The sequence below is a fragment of the Barbus barbus genome (genome assembly GCF_936440315.1).
Source record: "Barbus barbus genome assembly, chromosome: 10".
In the NCBI taxonomy this organism is placed as follows: Eukaryota; Metazoa; Chordata; class Actinopteri; order Cypriniformes; family Cyprinidae; genus Barbus; species Barbus barbus.
In genome coordinates this window covers 1,308,713-1,336,289 of record NC_136738.1, presented here as the reverse complement: position 1 = coordinate 1,336,289, position 27,577 = coordinate 1,308,713, and the positions used below count along the sequence as shown (strand labels likewise).

Genomic DNA, 27,577 nt, shown 5'->3' with positions numbered 1-27,577 from the left:
TGACATTTTGCTATTTTGGAAATGCATTTCGGGAAATATGCTACAGTACATGGATGAGGGTAACTTCTGTTCTGGCAAATTTATGTGGCCACAAATGCAAAACCCACTAAAATGAAAGCAGCATCAAACACAGAGCTCCCTCCAAAAAGGGCACCGAGCGAAAATCTCAGAACTCTCAGGAGTGGCGTTACGAAGCTAATTTGAAATTAATTAACGAGGACTAGACTTCTTTTGTTTGGAATGATTTCCCATTTTAAAATGAACAGGTGTACTCTGCATGAAACACTTACCAAACAGAAATCAATCCATTTGTTCTGCTTCCTGCTACAGAAAGCGAGAACAAATTCCTCGTACAATTCTGTGGTGAGTCACGCAATTGTTTGCTTTTACATTTTATATCGAGTTTATAAACGGAGCTCATTCTGCCGGGGAAAGCCAGGGACATGACACGATATTAACAGCCCAGCATCTCTCTCTCCCTGCCTCTCCCGGGACACAAGTGTTAATCGGAGCCATCAGGTCCTTTCCTGCTGGATCAATGTCAGCACAAATTTCAGATTGCTTTCCTGATGCACGCCAACTTATCTGTGATTCAACTTTAATAGGTTATTGAACGGCACAAGCATTTAGGGAGCCGGGCCGTATTTCAACTTATTGACAATCAAATCCACACAACTTTCTCATTACCATACATTAGGACAAACAGAATTAATCTTTGGGGCACTGTCAGGTGAAAGAACAACACTATGATTGAAAGAGGTCACAGCCTGGCTTGTAGGAAAATAAATTACTAACATCCAGTTGAGTAATATCCTGTATTTTTTTTCGACTTTCTATCATACGTTTAGTTGAATTTATCTTTAAAAACAAACATAAGGATTATACCAATGTATAAAGTACAATGGGATCCAAAAGTCTGCCACCATATTAAACATTTTTGAAACATTTAAAACAAAGAAAGATTAGGATGCAAAACAAAATAAAAATAATATTCTACATTATTTATAGGTCAATAATCAAATAAATGCAAGTAAATGTTTGTCAGCTTCAGCGCATGTTGGCACAGCAAATACTCAAAATACTAAAAAAAATATAAAATCTAAATTATTAAGTGTACTATTATTTATAATTGTTAAAAAATGCACTACTGTTCAAAAGTTTGGGGTCAGTTTTTTGTTTTTTTAAAATAATTTAATACTTTTATTCCGCAAGAACACGTTATTATAAGTTACCGAACGTTATCAGGAAGGCTATTCCAGAGTTTAGGAGCCAAATGTGAAAAAGCTCTACCTCCTTTAGTGGACTTTGCTATCCTAGATACTACCAAAAGTCCAGAGTTTTGCGACCTTAGAGAGCGGGTTGGATTGTAGCGTGGTAGAAGACAAGTTAGGTACGCAGGAGCTAAACCATTTAGGGCCTTATAGGCAAGTAATAATATTGTAAATGATACAGAACTTAATAGGTAGCCAGTGCAGAGACTGTAAAATTGGGGTAATATGATCATATTTTCTTGACCTGGTAACACTTTAGTATAGGGACCATTTCTTACTATTAAGTTGCTTATTAGCATGCCTATTATTAACATATTGGCTGTTTATTAGTACTTATAAAGCACATATTCTGCATGACCATATAATTCTAAATCCCTAATACCAAAACTTAACTACCATACTAACTATTAATAAGCAGATAATATATCACAGTATTACTTTATTTTTGATCATTGCATGCTGCCTTGGTGAGCATAAGGCACCATTAAAAAATCATAATGACCCCAAACTTTTGAATGGAAATCTGTTACATTAAAATGAAAGGTAGCAGTATTAAACGATGCCACTGTATATAGAAACTGGTGTCTAAAAAAAGTCCAGCAGAGTCTAGCTGAATATCGAACACTGAAATGTGTTCCCTCTGTCGGTTATGAACGTGTCAAAAACACTGGGTGGCCGTTTAGTGGGTCCCAGCTGCTGCCAGCAGTTCTTATACTGCAAATGTCCGCCATGGCCTTGAATCACACAGAGCAAATTTCACATCAAAAGCAACAGACTTCACACAGGCGCCAAACTGACGGTACTCTCTCTCGGAGCTGAGGGAGAATGTGGGAAACCTTTTTTAAAAGAAGACTGAGCGGCATGCATCTTGCATGCATTTTGTAAAATATTACAAAAAAGCTATTCGCTAACAAAAAAAGCTCAATTTTCTTCCTGTCCTTCAAACTCATTTGAATGCTAAAAGAAGAAAATGGGACAGGATAGGTACCCACAATTACGATTTACAAATTCACATCAGGGCTGTGTTTTGGCTGGTTCTGTGACCACAAACAGCTTTATGCCTACAGCATGTGTGACTACAGCTTACTGTAGTAAACAGCCTCAGCCATTAGTGCTCCAAAGGTGTCAGAAAAATTTCACTCAGTATGTCAGCGCCCTGATTATCAACACTGAAATCCTGCCGGCTGCTGCAAACTCGCCCGAATTTCTCCTGAAGGTGCTTTACATGACCATTTATTTTAATAACTGAATTCATAACTTGCCTCATTGCAAACACAAACCTTAGCTGCAAAGATAAAAGAAGACAGTTTAAAAGTTAGCATCCATTACCGCCATTGTTTATTCTGCTAAATTACAAAACAATTACGCTCCACAAGGTCATTTCCATAATGCACAGTCATGCAATTTTCATACTATGGGCCTTTAAAGAACACAGCTGAATAAATAGATGCTGCATCACTTCATTTCACCGTGCGGCATGATGCAAAGTAATTTTGTCCTTTCTAGTGGCTTCATTACAGTCTAATGTGTTCTTCAGGACACTTCATAACCGAAATGTACTTGGATGGGAAAATGAGGGGTGGCGCATCAAGCAGAGCTTGATGAATTAGATGACATTTCCATGCATCTGAAGGTCGAGTGGTTTGTCAACATCGGTGAAACCTTGAGATGAATGACTGGCTGATGCACCGTGTACCTCGCTGTGAACGGCATTGTCCGCTGGGAGGAAAACACATAGGGAGGTTTGTGTACATATAGACTATACTGTATATAATTTCTTGTATTCAAATGGCTGAGCCTCTTTAATCGTGTAAAAGAATCATGTTGTGTGTGTTTATGTGTGCTTAGGGCCTTTATAGATAGTTAGTTGTCCAAAGTGGCCCATTCTAAGCTCCTCGTTAAGACTCGCTTGTTGCCAGATAATTACAGTCACGCAGGAGCATTTTCAGTATCATTTACCACACGCAATGCTGCTTATTAGTTGTAACAAATAACAAAGTCCATAAAGAATTAAATGAATGCAAATTAACTAAAACTGTTAATTCACAAAGTGTATCTATTTCACTGCTCCTCGCAGAAGAAAAACAAAATGACAGTCCCCTGTGGAAGCTTGTGTTGAAGAGCCTTCAGCTCTGCTATCTGTGCTGAGAGAGAGAGAGAGAGAGGGTGAAGAGGTGCAGCGTTCTGCATTCGTCTCCTGAGGGAAGGATTAAAGCAAAGGGGTTTGTTGCTCAAAACAGAGATGAACATATTCGCTCTTTGTTTGACTGCAATATTTGGATTCATTGTGTACAGGAGATTTTTGAGAAATAGTTGATTGTTTGCTCACAGTTTCATAGTAGTTTGACCATTCTATTTACTTTCATTATAATGAAGACCACAGCATAACAGCAGCTGCATAAAGAAACAAAACTGAGTTCATGTTGCAATTGCAATCCAAAGATTATTGGCGATGCTAAATTTGCTCTTCGTATCGGACCCGTCTGCACAAGGAATTCAGGGTATCGACACAAATTTTGCAAAACAATACACTGTGCTTCGTAATTCGTGCAAGTGTACAAACAAACTCCAAAGATCAGCGAAAGGCAGTGCCAAGTGTGTGACATTCGACATAATTCAGAGCACAGGGTAATCGTCCAACCAAGCAAACATGCCAGCCCTTCATGCTCTGCTAGACCGCAGACCAGAATACACTGAGTGACATTTATGTTCTTTTATTTTCCGCTTTAATGTTGCCTTACCCTCTCCGCAATGACATTTCCATTCACTAAGCAGAACAAAGATTTTCACTTGTGCGATTCATTTGATATTTAAGCATATGCTGCTTCTTCACACAGTAATTAAACCGTGGCGGTGAAGACAGAGGAGAAACACACATCCATTACCCGGACCAGACCGCTTGCAAGGCCTGATGAATTTTTAACATGCATTTCTTACTGGTTAGATTTTAGGATTTTAGTCCTAGGGAGATTTAGGCTCCTACATGAGCATGATGGTACAACAATATAACAATATTAACAAATTAAAACATCTCAGTTTGATCAGCTGATATAAATCTGTAATGGCAGCATAACTGAAAGTAAAATTTGTCAATCATAACCAGCATAATATTTGTAATAAGTAATGGCAACATATTTGGAAGTACAATGTGTTAAACTTTATGAAGTTTATGAAACTTTACACTTCGGTTAAATTAGTTAACATTAGTTATAGTGAAGTACTGTCCATTGCTGTTTTATGGTACCTAGCGCATTCATTAGGTATCATAAAATAGCAATGAACAATACATTTTTTTTTACACCATTTGATATCTTCATTATAATTTCGACACACACTAAGCCTACTGTTCAAAAAAAAGTTTGTGGTCAGTAAGTTTTTTTATAATCTCGATTTTATAGACTCGAGCGGAGCTGCTTATTCTATGTAAAAAAAAAAAAAAAAAAAAAAAAAATAGATGAAAAAGAAAGAAAGAACTATTCAGTAAGAAAGCAAATCATTATGAAACCAATGCAACTGCATGTTCAAGCACTTTATCCCAAATCCAAGCATTTTTCAAACCTTGAAAACACTCGTACACAAGGATTTCAAGCACCTGTACGAACCCTGTTTAAAGAAAGTCTCATGCCCACCAAGATAACCTTTATTTGATCAAAAAAACAAAACAGTAGAACAGTAGTATTGTGATATATTATTGCAATTTAAAATAACTGTTTTCCCTAGTGGAAAAAAAAAAGAAATACATTTATTTTGTGCTAAGTATACAACGAATACATGTACATATTTATGTGCTTAATAAAAATACCCTGCAATTGTGTTTTGGTATACTCGCAGACAAGGCCTAGTCCCAGACTAAAATGCATGTCTGGGCTGTTTTAACTAAAAGAAACTTGACTGACTGATCTTAAAATATGGCAGTTCCATTGTTTTGTCTCAAGATGCACCGTAATGTTTTTATCTAAGGCACATTTATAAAAGTTACTTAAATGTCCCAATTGATCTATGGCCTAATCCTGGCTTAATCTAAACCCTGTCTGTTAAACCGGGCCTATAAATCTGCAGAAATGAAACTATTGAACGTACTTATACTTCAGATACACTTTAAATACCTTGCACTTAAAGACTGATTTTATAGATCATACAATCCTTATTAATAGTGATGTTAAAACACATTTTAGGCATAATATTATTACTCAAAATAAAGTTTAATTATAATTTTATAACAGTACGTCATAAGTGATATGTTAAAAAATATGCTGAATTTTCAGCATCATTACACCAGGCTTCAATATCACAATCAATCAATTAAATTGGGAGAAGAAAAAAAAAAAGAAAGAAAAATAACATATTTTTTTAAATATACTAAAATAAATCAGAATATAAATGCATCATAAAATTGTTTAAAGGATGCTGACATTCAGACTTTTAGAGAGGCTGAGATAAAAGACACCTCTCCTAGACGAGGCCTAGCAACAGCAATGATTTGTGGCGACATATTTGATGTGTGGCTCAGAAACTGGCCGCAGAATATCCTCGTGCACCCCGATTAAAATCCAGTCAGATACCAAAGACAGACGAGCACTGTGCTGCTCTTCAGGGCTTATCACTTTCTTATTGCCTCTAAGCCACGGGGAAGAGGAAGTTCTGAATGAAAAATAAGCTGGAACAGAATTTTTTGCGACGTGAACAACGTGCCAAAGAGTATATCCATCTTTCTGCATTAGTTTATTTCATTGGTAAGCGTGCATTTAGCAAACGTATCCATACGGATGGGTTTCTCCTCATTATCAAACACAGCAGACTTCCCGCCAAAACCAGAGGAACAAGATAATTAGTCACGCCGGGCTAGGGCCTGGGAAGCAATCTGACAGAGGAATATATTGATTTAGGAGGGAGGGTGAAGCAAACAGCCGAAGTTAGGGGTTACTATCAATCTTCTCCTCCAAGTCTATCAGTATATGATGAAGCACGTATGCGCGCTCGCTCACATACACTCGTTCCAACAGCTCGCCGGACAGCTTGTCAGAAAGAGACAAATGTAAGTGGGAACTAATGTCTCTGTGGACTCTGGAGGGAGTTTACAGCCTCCAAACATTAGGGCCCTGCTTTTTTCGCCAAGTTTAAAGCTATCCCTTGAGCCGAAGACTTTTCGGATGTAGTCGGCTTGCTAAATCGGAGGATGATGAGAGGACCGGCAATGGAAAAAAAATAAAAATCCCTGCGAGTGAAACGCCGCCTCTGCATTCATAATACAGCGATCAGTCTCAGGTGTGGGTTGTCTTATGGAACGCCGCTGCTGATGTGTTTAGCGTAAAGAGCGCTGATCTATTTGCCGGGGATTCGAATAGCCCCGCTGTGATTGGTTGTGTGTGTATGTGTGTTCGCTCCGTCTGTCCTTGTCTCCTTCACACAAACATAAACACTCACAATAGTCCCCACGTCCCCTAAAAGCAGGAATGGCTTGAGGATAAGTATGTTTACAGCTATGCCTCTCGCATGCAATTGCATGTGTCATGCTGAAGGAGAGATAAACTGTTATGCGGGCAGCTGAAGGCTGAGGCTTTGAGCGCAGGATTTTAATGTATTGGTAGTTCAGCGGTTCAATAATCTGTGGAGACCTGCGACAGCGGAACTGGGCGGCTAATTGACGGGCTGTTTGGACAGAGCCGCGGGAACGCGGTCACTTTCACGCTCCCTCAGTCCTGTGTTTCTGTCAGGAAGACGGAAGGAGGAGACGCCGAGAAGAGCCAGACGTTGAGCCCGCAGGGGGACCTGATGTCACTCACACAGCACAGAGCTCTCGGAGAGAAAGACATCCTACCTCAGGAGTGGAGAGTGCCAGCTCCTCGCTAACACAATGTGAAACACCTGTTACTGCCAAAAGTCCTCACATGCCTCGTACCTCAAGCAGACTCGACACCGCTCCATCTCCAGAACTTTTGGCTGCTTCTGCAGCTACTGTACTCGTGCTTCACTTTTGCACAACGCCTCAAGATCTTTTTTTTATGTTTTAGTAAAGTTGACAGATGAAACTGTGGGATCAGGGAGCATGACGCGAGCTGGATTCAAACCCACGTTTCTCACATGAGCACCACGGCTCAATGTGTCTGAAGCAAGGAGGTCTGTTAACATGCAGTAATGACACTTGCTCGGTTGGCATCCGAAAGCAGAGAAGTATGCCTTTTTAAATCGGCCAAACTCTGAAACATTTCATTAGCAACTGTTCTGAAATTTAATATGAAATAACTACTGTAACATAAAATATTTGTGAATTAATACAAGTTATTTTTTTTAAGGAATTAATACTTTTATTCAACAAGGACACATTAAATTGAGCAAAAGCAACATCAAATATATTTTGATGTTACAAAAGAATTCTGTTTCAAATATGAAATAATGACTGGTGTTCCTGGTCAAAAATGACCAGCCTTTCAAAAATTGCTCATAAATCTCCTAATATGCTATAGCTATTATCACCAAAACTTGGTTCAATCTCAGTTTTAACCACACAAGTGTAACAAGGTGGGAACAAAAAAAAAAAAAAATCTCAAAAAAGTACAAAAATGATACATTTTCCAAAAATGATGGTTAAGCAGCAACTATGTTCAACAATAATATTAATAAATGTTTCTTGTGAACCAAATCAGCATATAAGAATGATTTCTGAAGGATCATGTGATACTGAAGACATAATTTTTAAAAAAATATATATTCAAATAAAAAACAGTTTCTTTAAATTGTTCAAATATTACTATTTTACTGTATTTTTATTCAAACAAAAATCTAATCAACCCCCAAATTTTGATTGCTAGTTGTATTTATATTTATATATCATTTCTCAAAAAAATATTTATTCAATTTTATTAATATTTTTATTCATAAATAAATCATGAGAATCAACAAGTAAATGACGGTCAATCTAGAGAAAAGATGCTTTTTGCTTCCAGATGGTGGACGCTAGTCGAGGCATCTACCAACACAAGCCAACCAGCTAAACCTTGACACTTTGGTCTAGAGCATATGTGCTAACAACCAGGTCACAGCACTAACCACAGGACAGAAAGATGATATTTGAAGAAATTTACTCCACAATGAAGCAGCAATGCTGCAAAATGCAGACAAGACACCTGACATTTTGAAAACTCTGAAGTGGCTTGTTTTATTAAAAGCATGTCACCATACCCCTGGAGTGGTTCACTCACATATTCAGTTCTTTTAAATCTATTAAAGCTTTGGTCTCTCAACACTTCTGTTCCAGATTGACATGACAAATGCCAACAGTGGCCCTTTAATAATGCCTGTCCTCACCCTGGGCTTTAGATCAATCTAGGTCAGTGTCACTCAGTTATCCATAGGAATATATGCACAAGGGATGTGTCCTTGCTTAAAACTAAATCGGAAAATGCATCTGCAAACACAGCAAGCGGGAGAGCAAACACACACACACACACACACACACACACACACAGTGGAGCAGGCTAACAGAACTAAAGACCTCTGTGTACGTGCTGGACTGAGCTAAACCACTCACAATCCCCTTCACCGTCAGGAGCTGACAGTTAGGTGGAAAGGAAAATTGAAGCACAGCTATTTATATTCAATTATGTCTAAGCATCTTATTATGATATCTATTGTGAGCAATTATCATGAGTCAATAACAGCTGAGTGTTTTAATTATACCCCATGTCGAGGGGAACAGAAAGCAAATAATGCTGCAAATCACACATACACAAACATACAAAGTGTTTTTCTATCATGATGATGACTTTCCAATGATTCCTATTGTTTTTATACCAAATTAATAATACCCCCCCCCCCCCCCCCCCCCCCCCCCCCCAAAATCCTAAATCTAACTCTCACAGAAACCTTTTTGCATGTTTATAATTTTATTAAGACAGTATTTAGTATGATTGTTAAGCTGATTTCAGGTTTTACCGTGCTTGCTGGGGCATTTATTTCCCACTGTGAAGAGTGAAATTCCTATTCCTAAATTAATTCCAAATTATGTTAGTGTTTTTCTATTTAAAAAACGAAGAAATAAACAAATAAGTATTGCAGCAGATAGGTTGCAAGTATATTTATTCAGCAAACATAATTGCTAACAGTATCATCGATATTATTGGATTTATGACAGTTTTTCTCACCGATTTAAAAACTGCAAACAGCGGTCGTGTGAATGAACACACACTTGCTGTATTAATCTTTCGCAATATCGCAACTGAGATTGCTTAACTCCAACTGAGTTTTCAGATCATCAGCAATTTTTGTAGAGCTGTGCAGAAAATGTGTCTATTTAAGAGAAAAGCTTTATTTGGGGGATTTCAACTCTGGTATCTGGCATCCCCAAGCATGAAAGCTGATGGATTCTTGTTACCAGTGCAAGCTAACAGAAATGTCAATAGAAAAAAACACCAGTGTGCCAATATCATAGACGACTAAATTAATCAGAAATGGAGATCAATGAATACAATGAATCGCCCTACCTTGAAATATGATTCATACCTCTTATTAAGTCAAATGCCTACTCATTTTAAATAAATACAGATTTCATGAACACTGTAGACTGCTGTTCATACAATTTTAAATACATGTCCTGCATGTCTGTTGCAATAAGCCTTCTAGGAAGAGGAAATTCTTATATTCACAAGAGAGACATAATGCTACATTAAATTGAATGCGGTTATATAAGTCATTTACATCTATGAGGCAAAATGGAAATGCTATTTTTATTAACATCAGCATAAATCAAAGACCATAAATTAAACATTTGTGCTTAGCAACGAACGAATATGAAATTACTATGCACACCCAATTTGAACATTAGATTTTTTTGCCCTTTTGTTTGATGATAAAACAGTATGATGATCTATGATGCAGACATTTGAAAGTACCTCTGCTCTTTTGATATAATGATCATTGTTGCAGTGTTGGAGAACGGGAAGAGCTCTAGGACATTGGGCGTGGGAATGACAAATGAACAGCTAATATTACGAGTGAAATTGCTGAAACCAAGTAGTGGGGCTAAATGCCAGGGATGTGATTGATCGAAAATATACCGCTTTCCTTGCTGATGCAGTCATTAAATAAATGCAGCATCTGGAATAGGCTAGACACGAACACGCCGTGTGCTCTTTTCCTCAGGCTAGTGATCCACACGCAGCCAGAGGCCAGCAAGCTCAGCTAAGGTCATCTCTTACACTTTATGCTAAAAATATCAGCCGTTCTGCTGTTAATACGAAGCTTCCGGGACAGTCGCAGTGATCCCGTTTACTCATACATCTGCAGTCTAGTCACACTGGAGAGGCTAAAGAGACGCTTCTCAAAAATCACTCCTTTTTCTGCCCGTGTTGTGCAGCCCGTGGGATGGAGGAAGAGTCTCGTCATGCGTGGAGACAGCAAGATGCCTGTAACTAATCTAACTGACAGCCTCTCAGACACAGATCACAGGGCTGATGGGAGAGAACGGTGGAACAGGGAACTTCCCAAGCAGGTTAATTCATAAAGAGGTCCTTCTGTGGCTGGCGAGAAGCCCGTGCTGAGGCTCATCCCATCTTCCGAAACAAATACTTATTAAAGGAACAGTTCACTTATTTACTCTTCCTCATGTTGTTCCAAACCTGTGTGCCTTTCTTTCTGCCATAATACACAAATGGAGAAATGTGCTGCTGTTTTTTATGAAGTTACGATGAATGGGAGTTTAGCCACTGAGGGAAGTGATGCAAAAGCACCATAAAAGTAGTACATATAAATAGTGCATTATGTAAGTGTTGCTATGTAACCGTAGTAAAGACGATTTTTAGCTGAAACTGTGGTCTGTAACAGTGTTGTAAATCATTTTCAGTTTCTTGTACATACCAATCAATTCACTTCATAAGACTTCAATATATTGTCAGGAGCCATGGGTATTAATGTTGTGATGTATGTACAGGTATATACTGTTTTTGACTGTCAAGTGCCAGTAGCCATTGACTTTTATGAATCACCAAGGACCACGGTTTCAGCTAAACATCGTTCTACTGAAAAAAAAAGTCACCTTCATCTTGGATGACCTCTGGGTTAGTAATTTAACAGCAAATTTTAATTTCTTCCAAAAGGCATCACAAGAACCAAATCTTACCTGGTTTGTGAATGAATCATTCAGACCATATCAACTGATTCAATGTAAATATATCACTCACGTCTCTCATTATGTCCTAAGAACACGTAAAAGAGATCAAGGGCAGATTAATTTAATTAAAAAACAACTTAAATTTTGGTCTGTTCATTTGTCACACAGCTATTTTGTGGCTCCAGAGGACTCGCAATGCATACAGACTACTTTTATGACACTTTTATGGTGCTTTTGTATTCTTTTTGAAGCTCAAAAGCTCTAGTCCCAATTCAGTGTTGTTACACTGAAATGCATTTTTAAGAATTTCTCCAACTGGGTACCACGGAAGAAAGTAAGTCACAGGTTTGGAACGACATGAGGGGAGTAAATTGTCTTTGAATGTCTGATGCAGATAACTGGTGCCTCTTGAATTCATCTTTGAATTCTTTAACAAACAGCAAGCACAACAACTGTGAGGACACCACTTCACATTTGGCTGTCACAACTTCTACCGCTTTTCTCTTCTCAGCTTTGCTTTTATCTTTCTGCAGAAGCGTGGCATTTTCCCTGCTGTGGCCAACGGGGAGAGAGACCGTAAAGAAGGGGTGAAAGAAAGTAGCAGTGGAAGAGAGAAGCCGAGAGAGTCTCAGCCGTCACTTCTAATCTCTTGCATCACACGAATGGTATGTAGGATCAATCATATGCATCTATCTCGAGTAGAGCAGAACACTAAAACTCTACACCGCATCAAAGGGTCACTCTCTGTTATTCAAGATGGAGAACGTATCCATCTCTGGTAGCTACGTATGTCCAATACATCCTATTAAGACTTGACAAATGTTCTTTGCCATTACCAAAGCCATATCCATTCATCCATCAGTACACATAACTTCAATAAATATTGCATGATGGACACATATAAGACCTTCTAGAGTGGACTTGGTCGGCTTATGGAATTTGTTTTATTTGTTTTAACCAATTTAGCTAATGCAAAAATCATGTATGATTTCAGACTCTAAATATTTAATTCCAACAGTGACAAGTTTGAAATACAACACTGAGAAAACTTGTGCACTCTTGGCAAAGGTGGTGTAAAAAGTGAGTGAGAGTTTTTATAAAGCAGTATTGTTGCCATGCGCTCTTTCAGCGGCTGACACTGGTGGCGGTATCAAACAACAGAAAAGTAAATATAAAAATGCACCCTGCTCTTCTCCCTTGAGGAGAACAGCTGAATCCCCTGCTGCTGTCGGTATATTATAAGAAATCATGAGTACAGAGAAACAGGACCTCTCCTGTGAACACAATGATGGTAGCGAGCCAGGTCTGTGCCCTATTTACAAAGACTACATCCAAATGAATAGTCACTGCAGGGGAAACCAGAGAAGAAAGCATATCTATCTACCTCACCGCTGACAGAAACTGTTTTCCTTGTAATGATAAATTGAATTTGTTTGCAACACCTGCAGACTCCCCAGTTTCACCTGTAAACAGAACATTCACTTCTAAAATGCGAATAAACTCACTATTCCAGCAATTCCGATACAGGATTTTGGAAATTAATTGCTCTTTACATCTCCACCATGTTCTCGATTCTAATAATAAAATGGCCCAACGTAGTTTCCGCCATTCACTTTTTCTCTAAAGTTAACTTTCTGAAACAAAAGTTGCAAGCCGATAACAAAAACTTTTCTCAAGCTTACCACTGCAAAGTCTTCGGCCGAGCAGTTCTGCCCACTGAAGTTGCAGCTCTTCAGCATCTCTTCCAGCTGGTGACCCGTCCGGTTGAAGATGTCCTGCATGTCCGGCGCTGGATACTCCAAATCGGTGGGCTTGTGGCCGTCCTTGTTTTTGGGGGGCAAGCCGGTCAGGTTGGCCAGGTGGTAGATGTCGGCGTCGGTAAGAGCGGAAAAGCGGAAACGGTTGATGTTGCAGATGGTCACGGCGGGGAACACCATCTCCGGGGTGGCCTCCTCGTTCAGCGCTGTGACGTGAGGATGCTCCAGGTAGGAGATGGCACACTTTGCCGCCTGGTATAGAAAGAGAGCCAGGGACACCAGGAACGCGAGAGCCCAGAGGGTCTGTCTGACGCCCAGCCGGCCCGACACAAAGATGTGGTTAATCCCATGGAGCGAGGAGGCATTGGCGAAGCCGGCCAGGTCCTTGGCTGGGGGGCTGCAGCTCTCTTCGATCAGGCTCTCCTTGTCCCCATCCTGGTTGCCTTTCTGCTTCTCATCCTCCTCTGCAAATTTGATTTTGCAAACAAATTCGATCGGCATGTGGGCAGCCAGGTCTGCGTTTGGGATGCTTGGATAACAGCTCGGAGCCCCAGTATCCACTAAGTCCCGTTGCTCTGACGAACAAGATCTCAACTCCAGAAAGAAAGGAAGGGGAAAAAAGCATGCAGAGCGAGAGCGAGAGCGAGAGTGAGAGTGGCCGCTGCTGTCGCGTGCAGTGAAGGGAACTGCTTCTGTCTCTCAGTTCCAGCTCTCCAGTGCTGATGCTCCTGGTGCTGCGCTCGGACTGCTCATCTGAGCACTTGTTCGGCACGCTTACGAGTCCTGCTTACCAGCTGTGATACACCTAGGAAAACAAAACAACAACAACAAAAAACATGCAACAAATCTCCTCTTTGCTTTATAACCATAGAGGAAAATGCAGCATTTTGACTCGAGCTAAATGAGGCTGGGGGGGGCTTCTTAATAATTCATGAGGAAGCAACACTGTGATTATTTCCTCTTCACCGGCACAAGCAGCGGCAACTCAAACACCCCCCACGCTCTCGTCCTCTCTCTTTCTCTCTCTCTCTCACACACGTATACACTCGCGCCCCCCCTCGCTTGCGCTCTCTCTCACTTAATCCACTTGTTTGAGATGCTTTCTTACCCCTTGACCACAATAAGTTTCCGTCAAAGGCTGCTTCGCTGAACATCCCGGACTAGATGAGAACATCAGAGGGGTCAGTGGATTTTAATGTCGGCACCCCACTCATCCACCCCCACCTTAGTCCCACAAGACATCCTAATTGCGACAATAATGAGCCGTGAGCGTAAACAGCTCACAACTCTGAACGATCAATCTTCAAGTGAAAAAAAAGCAAATAAAAAAAAAAGGGAAATAGAGAAAGAAAGGATATTGATTGTGCAGAAGCATCAGTCAAAGATTAAGGAAAGCAGTACAACGGTCCTTTCTTATCAGGAATTAATGGTAGCATCACCGGGCTCTGGCACGAATTTAAATTAGTGCCTGTCTTCCAATCTAGGTTCGGATGACACCGAAGAGAGAAATAATGTATTGATCTTGACCCTACTTTCACACTTTTTAGCTTCTTTCATAATGCTGTTAATAGCCTTTTGCATTTGCCAAACAAAAATATGTAAAATGCATCTCCGTAATGCAGTTTTCTTCTATAAATGTAATTAGCTTTACAGGTCACATCTCTGTGGGATGAAACATTTGGAGAAAAGCAGCATTTGGAGACTAATCGAAAGGCTTTAAAAATTCAAGACCCACTCAAACTTTGGGTCTTGTACAAACTCACTTTTACATTTAGGGGAGTATTATTGAGCAAAACCAACAAGTTACAGTTATATTTATAATTTTACAAGTTATATTTAGACTATCTTAATGTGTACAAGGACACCCTTACTTTGAAAACTTGTATCTATAAATAAACAAGCTTACCTCACCCCACATTTACTCTTACGTGATTGTGAAGGAACTTAAATATCCGTTAATCTGACAAATGCAAATGCGTTTGTCTGATTGTAATGAAATTGCTCAGTCATCAGTTAATTGTAAGAGACTTTATTGGGAGAATAAATTTATGGGACAATAAAGCATTTGCCTCTGTGTCATGGCCCTACAGGCATATACAGCATATAATGCATGTTAAGCATGTGCATGTGCATTAATTAAATGTGTCTTTTTCTTTTAACACCAACATCTATGCAATCCAGGATCCAAGCTGTTTTTGTTACATTTCTCTCCAGTCTTCTGTTTTTCAGTTTCCATGACAGGTCAAATGTTCTCAGAAGTGTTAGTGGGACCTTTTATTTTTAGCTTCAGTAAGATTTACTTTAAAAAAAAAGCGACTCCACACTGATAATATTTCTATAAAGAGTTTATCATATTCTAACATTCTACTTCAAAGGATGCCCTATACACATACACAGAGGTCTGGGTTATAAAACTGGCACTAGAATCGCCTCTGACTTCTGACACAATATGGCTTTTTTTTTATGTTTACTTATCTCTGTAACACTTCATACAACAGTCTCTTGATGGCGAGCCTCTAGAGCGTGCTGGAGCCTCTGGGATTCCCATTCCCCCTGAGCATCGGTGTTCTCCAAAGCCATTCAAACATTATTTATGCATCCATCAAGCTCCTAATGCTCCAGTCAGTCAAACATGGGGCGCTCAAATCTCACTGCATACAGTTCATAACCTAATAAGGTTTTCCATTTTAAGCCTTATGTTTGAGTTTAATTTCAGAATGTGTTGTCTTTAAAAAGTCTTTCCCAGAGGAGACTGTTTTCAGTCACATGTTGGAAGCAAAATGGGGCTTCATCATGTTGTTCTGATGGATGCACTGCTGGGGGAGGGAGGACAGGGTGAGGAATGAATTCTAACTTTGTTCCAGTGATATGAGACAGCAACATGCTCAGAGGACACATCTGTCATATGGCGTAGGAACGCTCCTAAACCGAGTTATACTGCCCTTGGTACAACACATGGACATGTGCCGGATGTGACAATGAACAGTGCTTACTTTACAGAAAGATTTGCAGGTATTAAGTTACAACTCTGGAAAACACAGTTTAAAATTAAGTCCTACTAAGTATATCACTGAACCAATTAATATTATTTCATAATATGCAGTGAATATAGCCAAATTCAGATGTGCATGTTACTTATTTTATATATTTGTGAATGTTTTCATAGTAAAAGTTGCATGAACATTTGTATTCTGCATTGGATCTGAAGGCGAGATATTTTCAGATTCTATCAGGTGCAGTAAATTTGGAACAGTGTGAGAGGGAGAATATGATTCTCCTGTGAGGGATATTCATTCAGGAAGTGTCAGGAATACCTCTTCTGTCACTGCTTCCACAGACATCATCATCTTGGCTAGCACATTTCTGCTACAGATCTGTCTTCAGTGATGTTATAGAAGAGAGGATATTAGACTCTTTCTCCCATTTACAGAGAAACAGCACAATGGACATTATGTGAATATCATGGGAATCATAACTATAGAGAAACAGTGTTATTGTTAACTAAAACAAATTAATTAATTTTCATTAAAATCGAGGTAAAATGAAAAAGAAAAAAAAAATTATGAAAGTTAGAAACAATTAAAATTGTTTAAATTTAAATTGTAGTTGCATTCTCTTGGTTCTTTTGGTTCAAAAAAGAATTGTAAATGTATAAAATTATACATTTAGTCCTAGTTTGCCAAGCGTTCACACTGTTATTTTTAACACTGAACCTGATAGGACAGCTTTTATATTTTTTGGCGAAATGACCGAAAATCCAAATAATGCAATGTGCTCGTTGTATGGTAATATGGTATTTTTACCAGCTTATAAACCACATAAAGCTTATAAAATATGTCCTAGGTAAAGAACCGGGTATGCCGGATTATTTAGTCCATTTTACAGTAACATCTTGTGACACCACTTCCTGTTTTTGGATTGTTTAGATGTCTTTGGTTCATGTTCAAACCGCACCAGAGTTTTCTTGGAAGACAGGGCATCCCGGTCCACTTGTTTGGTGCCCAACAAGGTTGAGAAGGCAACATTCAAACATAATATAGTAAAAACTGCATCAAATAAACCTCATTATTAGAAAAATCACACTAGAGTTCTTCTTAATTGAACCAAACCTGTCAACCCTAAAACTGAAATAAAATAAAAAATAAAAATAGAAATACTATTTTAAATTATTTGTAAATCTACATACAAAAATGAATAAATAAATACTTAAGAAATGCTACAAATACATCAGATGAATCTCTGATTATATTTACCATATTCTTTGAGAGGCTGACCTTTTGTCTGCAGCCCTGGCGATCTGCTGAATGAATTAATGAATGAACAAATGCATAAATCAAGCAATGGACAAACCAGACGGAATCCTACTTCAGAATGACAAATCATGTCACACAGTGACTCAAAAATAATGTTCCAAAATGTCTAGAAATGGCATTTCGGTGAAACATAGAAAACAACCTTGGCCAAACAATTTTATATCCTGCATACACCAAAAATAAAATAAATAAACAAATAAATAACCAGGTCTGGTGCTCTCCAGTCATTAAGCTGACGAGATGGTGAAGTTTATTTCTGGATATGTTAGACTGACAGTTCCATGAGGTTTCATCACAGAAAAACAGAGCAAAAGAGAAAGAAGAGCTGGATATTTCTCATCTAACACACCTTTTCCACAAAAATGATGATGGTTCTCATGCTAGAGCTGGTGCTTGGTTGATACCAAGCATGATTGTTTTAGGGTGCAACGTGGATTTTTCTGTACCAGAACTGCCTTTTAACTGGTAAACACACAAAACACAGGATCAGTAAAAAAACAAACAAATAATAAATAAATAAAAAGAAGGGACAAACGATCACCCAAGCCTTTTTGTAGCAGTAACTAAATCTAATGATCATTTGTTTGTGCAAGCAGACAGACCCTACTGTAAAAACTTCAGTTTTATTTTATGCTCAGATGCAATTGCTTCTTCCGAATACTTTTGATGAACTGAAGCGGATGTGAGAGATTTGAGAGGTACATCAGTTCACTTCAGGCATGCTCAGATTCTGCTCTGGTGCTGTAACCTTGCATGATCTTCTGAGGTTTCAATGCATAATAAGAGCTTTCATTGGCAGCCTGAGCCCGTTTTCACATTAAGCATTTACACCATGTGTAAATGCATTGCCCTGAAGAGCAGAGAAAGCTTCAGTAGACTGACAAACAGACTCGCTCTGCGAACTTCAGAGGAAGGGTCAAGGTTCAGTTTTTTTCTCCTGGGACCCTTCTGACCCTAAGAACAATGTTTTATTGAAGTGCACAGAAACCACTCAATATATCAAAATGTGATTAGTGCTTCATGTCCAGCAGATGGTCCAGAACAACTCGATTTGGTTCTTACACGCTTTCCGGCTCGTTTGATTTGTGATTGCGGGGAGGTGAAAGGTCATCAAATGGAAAAGCTTGGGGTAGACCTTGAAATATAGTCAAGGATTGTATCATCATCTCACTGGCAGTCATGTAAAGAGGAGTTTAGAGGTAATGGAAGTCCTGTTAAAGTCACAGCCTTAAGTGTGTCTAGGGGTTGTCTTATCATCAAAAGCTATTCAAAATGTACAAATAGACACTTTATGATGTTGCAAGATTATTTCCATTACTCCAACTCAGAGTATGCGTATGATAACTAATAACACTGTATGTTATTTATTTAATTTATTGCACTGCTCTTGATTCACCATTCAGAAGTTTGGGGTCAGTAAGATTTTTATAAACATTTTATCAAAAGAATAGCATAATAAATAAATCTTACCGACCCCAAACGTTTCAATTATTGTATTTTTAAATATTTTTTATCATTATGTCGCTTGTAACTCTACAGTCTCGCTCTTTTTTGTTTTCATTCAAACTATTGTAGTGTAAAGAAAAGCCATTAAACTAGTAGTATTGTTGCAGTATGTGTATTGTTGCTAGGTTGATTGTTTTGGAATTAACTTTGTTTTACTTAAAGCTTTAAATCGATGCATAAGATAAAACTTTAAAAATGTATTTAATAAGTAGCTGTGTAATAAGCATACCGTCCTTCTCACAAAATAAACCTCTTCGTTACTATGGAACTACTTCTCTAATAAGGACTTTCAAAACTTCAGTCTCAACTTAAATAATAGCTTTCCCCAATTGTTCAATGTCAGCCTCTATTAAGTTTTGTTATATTATTGACTGAGCAAATCCCGTCCGAAGTACCCCGTCCATAACAATTAATATAAAAGACTTCTCTGCTTTGACCTACAATATTGTGTGATCGAATCTGAGTTCTATTTTCCACAAGGATACAGCAAGAACAAAGCAAATTTGAGAGTAACCTTTCTTACTCGGCCTTCCAATAGTAGAAATTATTTTTCCCCCGGTTTGTTTCATTTCATTTCACTTTGTCCTTCCAAGACCTCAAATGGGAAAGAAAGGCACTCTCAACTGGAACAAAACCTAAATGTCACAGGCTGATTTTTTTATTTTTTTAATAATAAAAAAGAAAAAGAAAACTCATGCACATTTTTTTTACAACACAAGAGCTGCCTGTAAATAATAAATGCATTTCTCTTTTGCAGCAGTTCTTAATAAAAAGTATTTTCCATCCCAGGTTCACTGGAAGTCATTGTGGCCCAGTGTGAGCTGAAGTGGTTGTGCCCTGCATCCCTCTGGGAGCAAGGCCAGGGCCCTTTGTTTGTGTCCCTTCACTTCACCTCCTGCGGCAATAATATCAATCCTTCTCCAACCAGGCAGGACAGCACAAAGACAACACACAAACAAACAGGTCATGCACCACCAAGAGATTGTTTTTTTTTTTTAAAGCAGAACCATTTTATTCGGTCAATAATGTATCGACAAAACGACTAAAACAAGTATTTATGCATATATCCGTATGAAGCCTGCAAAAATGTGAGGATTTTATTTACCCAAGACATCAAGAGACACAATGACTAAGAGAAGTACCTTAAAAGGCTAATTTCACATCTCTTCCCCTGGTTCAGTTATCTATCTGTTTGTGTTTGATGTCTTGATGCGGAGTGGGGTGGGGGCTCATTATCGGACAGCTGCTGTGTTGCTCCTGTGCTCACTGGCTGTCAATGTCTGGACAGATGGGTTTGCAGACCGCAGCCTGGGAGGAACCGCTGACCATCAGCAGCACAAACAGCTTCCATCCTCAAATCTCAGTGTTAGATTCATTTTCACAAGAAAAAAAAACCTTGATAATATGCTGGTGCTACCGTCATTGAAAGACACACGCTCTGTTCCAAACCCTAAAGAGCTTCCATACTACCACCTACATAATGTAGGCATGTTTCACTGTCCTAAAACCTAATGGCTTTTTAACTAAAAGTTTAACTTTTAGTGCTTAATTCTTTTCTGTACACACACACTTCAGTAATTTACGGGAGTGACAATCGCATTCTATAACCGAAGATTTTAGTAATGGATATCACACTGTTAATGTATTTGGTCTTGGTGGAGCAGATCCAAGAACAGGAATTTGCTTCTGTGATGTACAGGTACAGCGATACGGTGCCATGAGTATTTAAGACATACTGCTGCTGCTCAAGTAGCATATATAATAACCCGTAGCAGATCTATACAGTTGGAGCTGGGGAAGGCGAAGGAACTCTGAAAGAACACTGTGAAATGCTCCAGTGAATGCTAACCAGACATTTAAATGTTAATCTGCAAGCTCATTGGCTACGTATGCAACATGAACCTAAGTAGTTAATGCTGTGAATATCATTTATTAGTGTTAACAACACATCAGGCTACACCATCTAGAGTTTCATGACAGAACTTTGTACAGAACAGAAGTAAACAACTTTGGGCCAGTTTTACTAACAGCTTGCGCCAGCACAAACCATCTTTTGGCGTTAAAATAGTACAGTCAGGTTTTACTAAAAGCACGCAGAAACGGCATGGACACAGTTATTTTTGCGCCCGACCTTATTGAATATGCATTTCTATGAGTTTCCCTTTCAGACGCAAAATTTATGTGAGGAGAATATTCAAATGAATCATGCAAAGAGATTTACTAACGTTTGAGCTCGTCAATTTACTGGCATTCGCGCCATTATTTAACGCCCCAAAAAAGCATGTCTTAAACTATTTTGTGCTTGAAATGGATGCAGTTTGTTGCTAGGTGGAGGCACTGCAGAGAACAGAGCGCGTGTGGTAGAAGGGAGAGGATTGTTCCACATGTGTGAATTTATTTTGAATGCCAGAAAAACACATTATCCGAACATATTGTTTGCCAATCCATGTTATTTTTAATTTGCTTCAGGAAATAAAAGTAGTCACGCAAAACCAGCTCTATCAAAACTGTTGCAACCCTTCATTTTTGGCCTCCGGTTCTTTTCATTGTACTGTGGCCTATTTCTTTATTGTTAATTTGCGACTGCTCTAATTTGCGCTGTGTTTGGTATATTGTGTTGGTCGATATGTAAATGAGATGTTGCGTCTGTGTTCTTTAATTTGCGCATTGTTAGTAAATCACCCGCAGAAATTTCCACGGCCACCGGCGCTGCTTTAGAATTGCGCTCTCACACTAATTTGCCCTGTTTAGTAAACCTGGCCCTTTATGTATTAAAAGTGTATCAGAGTTGTGGTGCAAAAATAAATAAATAAACATTCACAGGGAACAAGGTACTGTACATCTTGATTTATTTGTGTTGCCAGATCATGATATAATCAATCAATCTATCAATCTATCTATCTATCAATCTATCAATCTATCAATCTATCAATCTATCTATCTATCTATCTATCTATCAATCTATCAATCTATCAATCTATCTATCTATCTATCTATCTATTGCTCTATCTATCGCTCTATCTATTATTCTATCTATTTATTGATCTATCTATCTATCTATCTATCTATCTATCTATCTATCTATCTATTATTCTATCTATTTATTGATCTATCTATCTATCTATCTATCTATCTATCTATCTATCTATCAATCTATCAATCAATCAATCTATCTATCTATCTATCTATCTATCTATCTATCTATCTATCAATCTATCTATCTATCTATCGCTCTATCTATTATTCTATCTATTTATTGATCTATCTATCTATCTATCTATCTATCTATCTATCTATCTATCTATCTATCTATTGCTCTATCTATCTATCGCTCTATCTATCTATCTATCTATCTATCTATCTATCTATCTATCTATCTATCTATCTATCTATCTATCTATCTATCTATCTATCTATCTATCTATTTATTGCTCTATCTATCTATCTATCTATCTATCTATCTATCTATCTATTTATTGCTCTATCTATCTATCTATCTATCTATCTATCTATCTATCTATCTATCTATCTATCTGTACACATTATTTTTCTTAATTAATATATGGGCAGTGGAAGAACGAAAGCATGAAGAAATTAAGTGAAAAAGAAGAAAAAAAGGAATCTATTGAAATGTACTGTTAATAGAATACAGTTAGATTTGTACTAATTTAGAAGACACAAGTATATTAAAAAAATGTCCAAAATTAGGTATCTTAGGTGGGAGAATAATTAAGTTGCCTACAGTTTTGGAACGTGTACTACACTGTGACAACTTAAAATGCCGTCTCTGTAGGCAGCTCTGTAGGTTTTGGAAGAGAGCAATGGAAACAGCTCAGTTTGAGCAATCTCTCAATCACTGCACAGAGAGCAGCTGCTGAATGTCCTGCTGGAAAAACAAGGTTGATCAGATGGTACTGCCTTGTCCAAAATGCCAGATGCTATAAAGAGCTGTTGTTTGAAAAGTATGTCTATGAGATGTGCAATTTGGATGTAGAGCTTTAGGCAAGAACAAATTCACAAACTAAGATCCCGATGTAAGACTTTGTACTGGGTTAAATATAAGTATGTGCTACCAGTAAATTGCATGCACATAATTTAATGCATTGTGAATAGATCAGTGAATTTCAAACGTGTGTTGACATCACATGCACACATTAGTCTAAGTGAAATGTACAGCGGCTACCGTTTGATAACTAAACAAGAAGAGTTTGCATTTTTTAACGCTCCTCTGATATCCTCAATGATTAAAGAACGACATGCCTACGGAACAGTGTCAGGTGGGACTGACCTGCCTCGAGATATTAGAACTTGAATAAATCATGTAATGTTGCTGTATCATCTATTTCCAGATCAATCTTCCTAGATCAATAAGTCTGTCTCAACTCATGATATCCTAGAGACAGGAGAACAGGCACCTGGAGCACATTAACATGAGGGAGTGAGTGGTTGACAATAAAGCCAAACACACACCATGTTAATTAGATCAAATGAGTAGAGCTTTATGAAAAGAGCGATCTGTATTGCTCTACTGGCTCAATATTACACACGCTATAAGCCTCTTACAGTTACTTACCAATGTGTGACTGTGGATGTGTATATGAAGAGTTTATTTGCAAAAACAGATAACTCAGTTTTTAACAATTTTCAAAAATCATTTTTTTTCATTGTGCATTCCAATTAATCTCAATCAAACTGAGTTATTTTGATTAGGTTAAAAAGTTAAAAAAACAAAAACGGAGTTATCTGTTTTTGCAAATAAACTCCTCATGTATACATATATGTCTGTTCAACAAAAAAAAGAATGTGGCAGTACCTCAATCTCAGCTGTGAATTCAGCATATATTAGTTGGCTAAGAGAGGGTGGTGTTATATGTGGCACGTTATTGGTTGTTTCTTCAACGACAAGGAGACAATGACTGCTATTGTTCTAAAAACACACTTGATAAAGAAGTTGCCTTTCATTATCGAAAATTAAACAGAAGGACAGTTCAGGCCTTCCAAGTCAGCAACAACTCATTGTGTCAATAAACTTATTGAAACTCTAGCTAGATTGTTAAGAAAAGCCATACAGTAAATGGGATGGTAGGTAAAGATACAGCATGTACTGAATGTTGTTCTAAGAAATAATCATAAGAAAAATATCAGACGTTAAGTCAAATGTGAAATTATTTTTTAAACACAAACACACATAGGCCTACATATACACACATTTATATATGAAGGACGTCTAATAATAATAATAATAATAAGACTCCATATGGTCAAAACTGCTTTGGTTTTCTCAATAATATACCTCTAAAGTGATAGTTCACCCCAAAATGATTTAATCTACCCCATGATGAACATTTGAAGAATATCCTGGTCTTTTTTTTTCAATGTAACTGAAGTGAATGAAGACACCATGAAGTGAAGGAAAACAACATAATTGTCTCACAAAAGGTCCATACAATTGTGCTCGATATTGCAATTCTCCAACAGAGACACAATAGCTCCTATTCACTGCCTCACGTTTAGTCACATTCTTTTGGGTCAGACTTTAATAAATTGATTCGGTTCACAGAACCACTCTGAATAATTTGAGAACTGAGACTCACTAAGTCAATGTGGTTGTAACAGCTAACAGCTCACTAGAGTGCAACATGTTCAGTGAACAACTTAAAGTTGTATGCTTCAGAAGACTTGAAATACAGTGCTTGTAATTAGAGTAGAATTTACTGCTTTTATGGTATTTTTAGAATGCCTTTGTGCCCATTTTTGAACCTTAAAATCTCCAATTCCATTCATTGTAATTGCATGGAAAGGAATGTTTTTATCCTTGAAAAAGTCATGCAGGTTTGAAACAACATGAGGGTGATTAAATGATAACAGAATTTTCATTACTGGGTGAGTTTGCCTTTAACCTTTGGCACAACAGATTCAAGTTCAAAACATATTGGAAAAAAAGTGTCAGCAATGCAAAAACCAAAAAATTAACCACCAAAACCCTGATTTTAATTAACACGTGCCATCCGGCGGCTGCTTGCTTAAATTAGATGAACGGACTATATAATACCGGATGACCTTTACCACCATCAGCGCTTTAGCCTCCAGATTGGGACATTTAGTTGTCGCTGTGGACAATTATCTTTCAGGTACTACCTGCTGTGTCGGATAATAGTCCTTAATTAGCACAGGAGCAGGGAATGCAGAAAGAGGTCTCTCCTTGTCTTTCGGACTGCAGCAGGGGACTCAAGAGTGGAGGAGAGTCAATCATGTCCACTCTATTGCCTACTCACTCACCCACCCAGCAGGGAGCTTTCTGCTCAGATCCAGCACTTTCAGCAGGGTGGGAATGATGGGGCATTCAGAGGTGAGTGAGTTACTGGGGGGAGATGATGGTCCTGAACTTTTAGGGCTGCCCCTGACTCTTCGTCTTTCAGAAATGTACAAAGAAACATTGAATGCGCCGCTGGAGTGCGGAAGATTTCTCTGAAACTTCACAGTGGCTTACAAATGCTTGGACCAGAATAGAATTTGATTACAAGAAACGACAGGGGTGAACCATCCAAAAAACAGCAGGGACTGTAACCCCACGTATACAGTGATCTAGCGTCGAGACTATTCATTCTCACTTTTCAAACAAACATTAAAGAGCTTTTTACGTAATTGCATATCGCTTTATTTCCAGCCTGCGTGCTTATATCCGCGCTGCATTTTTAAAAGAGCTTTCATGGCTCCTCCAGGCGTGCTGTGAATGCACCAGGCGGTGAACCCCTGATGAACAGATCAGTAGGCCTGGCTCTCGGATGGAGCAACAAACATGATCATTCATCTATCAAATACACTTGGGATGACATCTGTCACCAGGCCTCTTTTTTCTTCCCCTTTCCATTTACAGCACCAGCCTTATTGATCTAAAATCACAAAGCAAAAGAAAATGTAGAGCATGACAGTCCAAAATACTGGATGTCACATACCAATGGCTATTTCTCCCACAATCCCAAAGCAAAGTGGATGACATGGCCATCACAAAGAGATGGTCTATAGTACCGACTATCCGAAATACTGTAAGGCTCAGAGACAGCCTCAGACGTAGAGCCCTGAATGTCACACGCACAAAAAACATTGAATAATTCCTGCCACTCATCAATTATCCGGAAGCCGTGCTGAATGTACAAAAGCCCTTTAATTACATTTAATCTACGGTCTGCATGCGAAACAGGAGGTTAACATAATATCACTGAGCCATCTTCATGGTTCAATAGTGCTAAATGACTCAACTAATGAAAGTCAGTCTGCTTCACTAACACCTTCTGACTGGTCATTTTTTCCTTTTTTGTGAAACAAGGCATTCTTGAAAATCCAATTTTCTTTTTTTTTCATGGCTGTTCACTTGTCATGTCTCATGCTTGGGAGATTATTATTTTTGTGCCGTTTTGCTAGTTCTCTCCAAATCTATCACTTACAGCAGGTACAATAGCCGAATTTAATAAATCGCTTCTGCATGGACTCCCTCCTGTGCAGTGGGCTTGAAAAACGTAAGGAAAGGCTCGGGCTGAATGAGTGTGTTCTTGGATTTAAATGTGATGTGGGCGTTCAGCATTCTTAAGTGGTTCGGGGGGGGGGCACTGGCGTTTATGCGGCTGAGCAAAGTAAACTATCTGCAAACTACACTTAGCGTGATACTATTGCCAGGGTTTAACACTGGTGCATGTCCAACAAGTTAAAGTTATGAGTGCAACAATTCAAATCTGAGATCCATCGAGAATCATAAGGCAGAGTAGAAAATATCACAAACAGAATTCCAAGAAAATATCTGATAATTGCAAAATAGAGATTCATTGGTTCAGAATGTACTTAAAAAATGTTGTTCAAAGACTAAATCACAATGTGATTGCTGCTAATATCTATCTATCTTACTAATATATATATATATATATATATTCCCTAGTATGCAGTATGTAAGGCCGCTGTGTGTGAGCTGGCTGGAACAGGACAACTGCTATTCACTTTATTTAAAATGGAATTTCTTTTACTCTTAAAATGAATGATCCATTTACAGCCTAATTCCACAGAAGAACCTTTTAAAGACCCACAAATACCTTTCTACTACTCTCTACGTCTTTACAAAAAAAAAACTAACTGAGGAAACTAAATGTAGTCTCACGTAGCTTCTTGCCGTCAGTCTGAAGGTCTGGGAACCTTGGCCGCTTTGTATGGCTTTGTATGGCCATATGACTGACAGGTGAAGCAACCAATCACGTTTCGTTTTGTGACATGTCATGTTTAGAAGTGTAAAATGTCCCCACAATAACAGAAGGTTGTTTAAAACTCTTGGACATATATTAAAGGTTATATATTTCACATACTTTTGAAAATCCAGCGTTTAGTTAATTCTGATAAGCGTGCATCGTCACAGTTGTAAATACTATGGATTTGTTCTTGCATGAGGGGGTTTGGTGTCACTGAATCATTGTTTCCAGTAGGGATGGGCATTTCTGGTCATATTTCATTTCGAGTAATCCACAGGTTTGAGAAACGAGTACTCGATTAATCGGGGGTGGAGCTTAAGCAAGGGGCGGGGCGTGTGCGTCATAGCGACATTGAATTGAAATTGATATTTTAATTAAAGCCCTGTTAAAAACG

The 27,577-nt window shown here is 38.3% G+C and overlaps 1 protein-coding gene across 1 annotated transcript in view; it reads right to left on the bottom strand.

The window, feature by feature from the left end:
* LOC306875945 (acid-sensing ion channel 4-A) overlaps nt 1-14,155 on the bottom strand; it is a 79,486-nt gene extending 65,331 nt beyond the window's left edge. Inside the window, exon 1 of the mRNA XM_079426774.1 lies at nt 13,059-14,155. Coding sequence (XP_079282900.1) covers nt 13,059-13,634 — 576 coding nt within the window. The 5' untranslated portion in view covers nt 13,635-14,155. The remainder of the gene's footprint in view (nt 1-13,058) is intronic.
* Between the last annotated feature and the right edge of the window lie 13,422 nt (nt 14,156-27,577).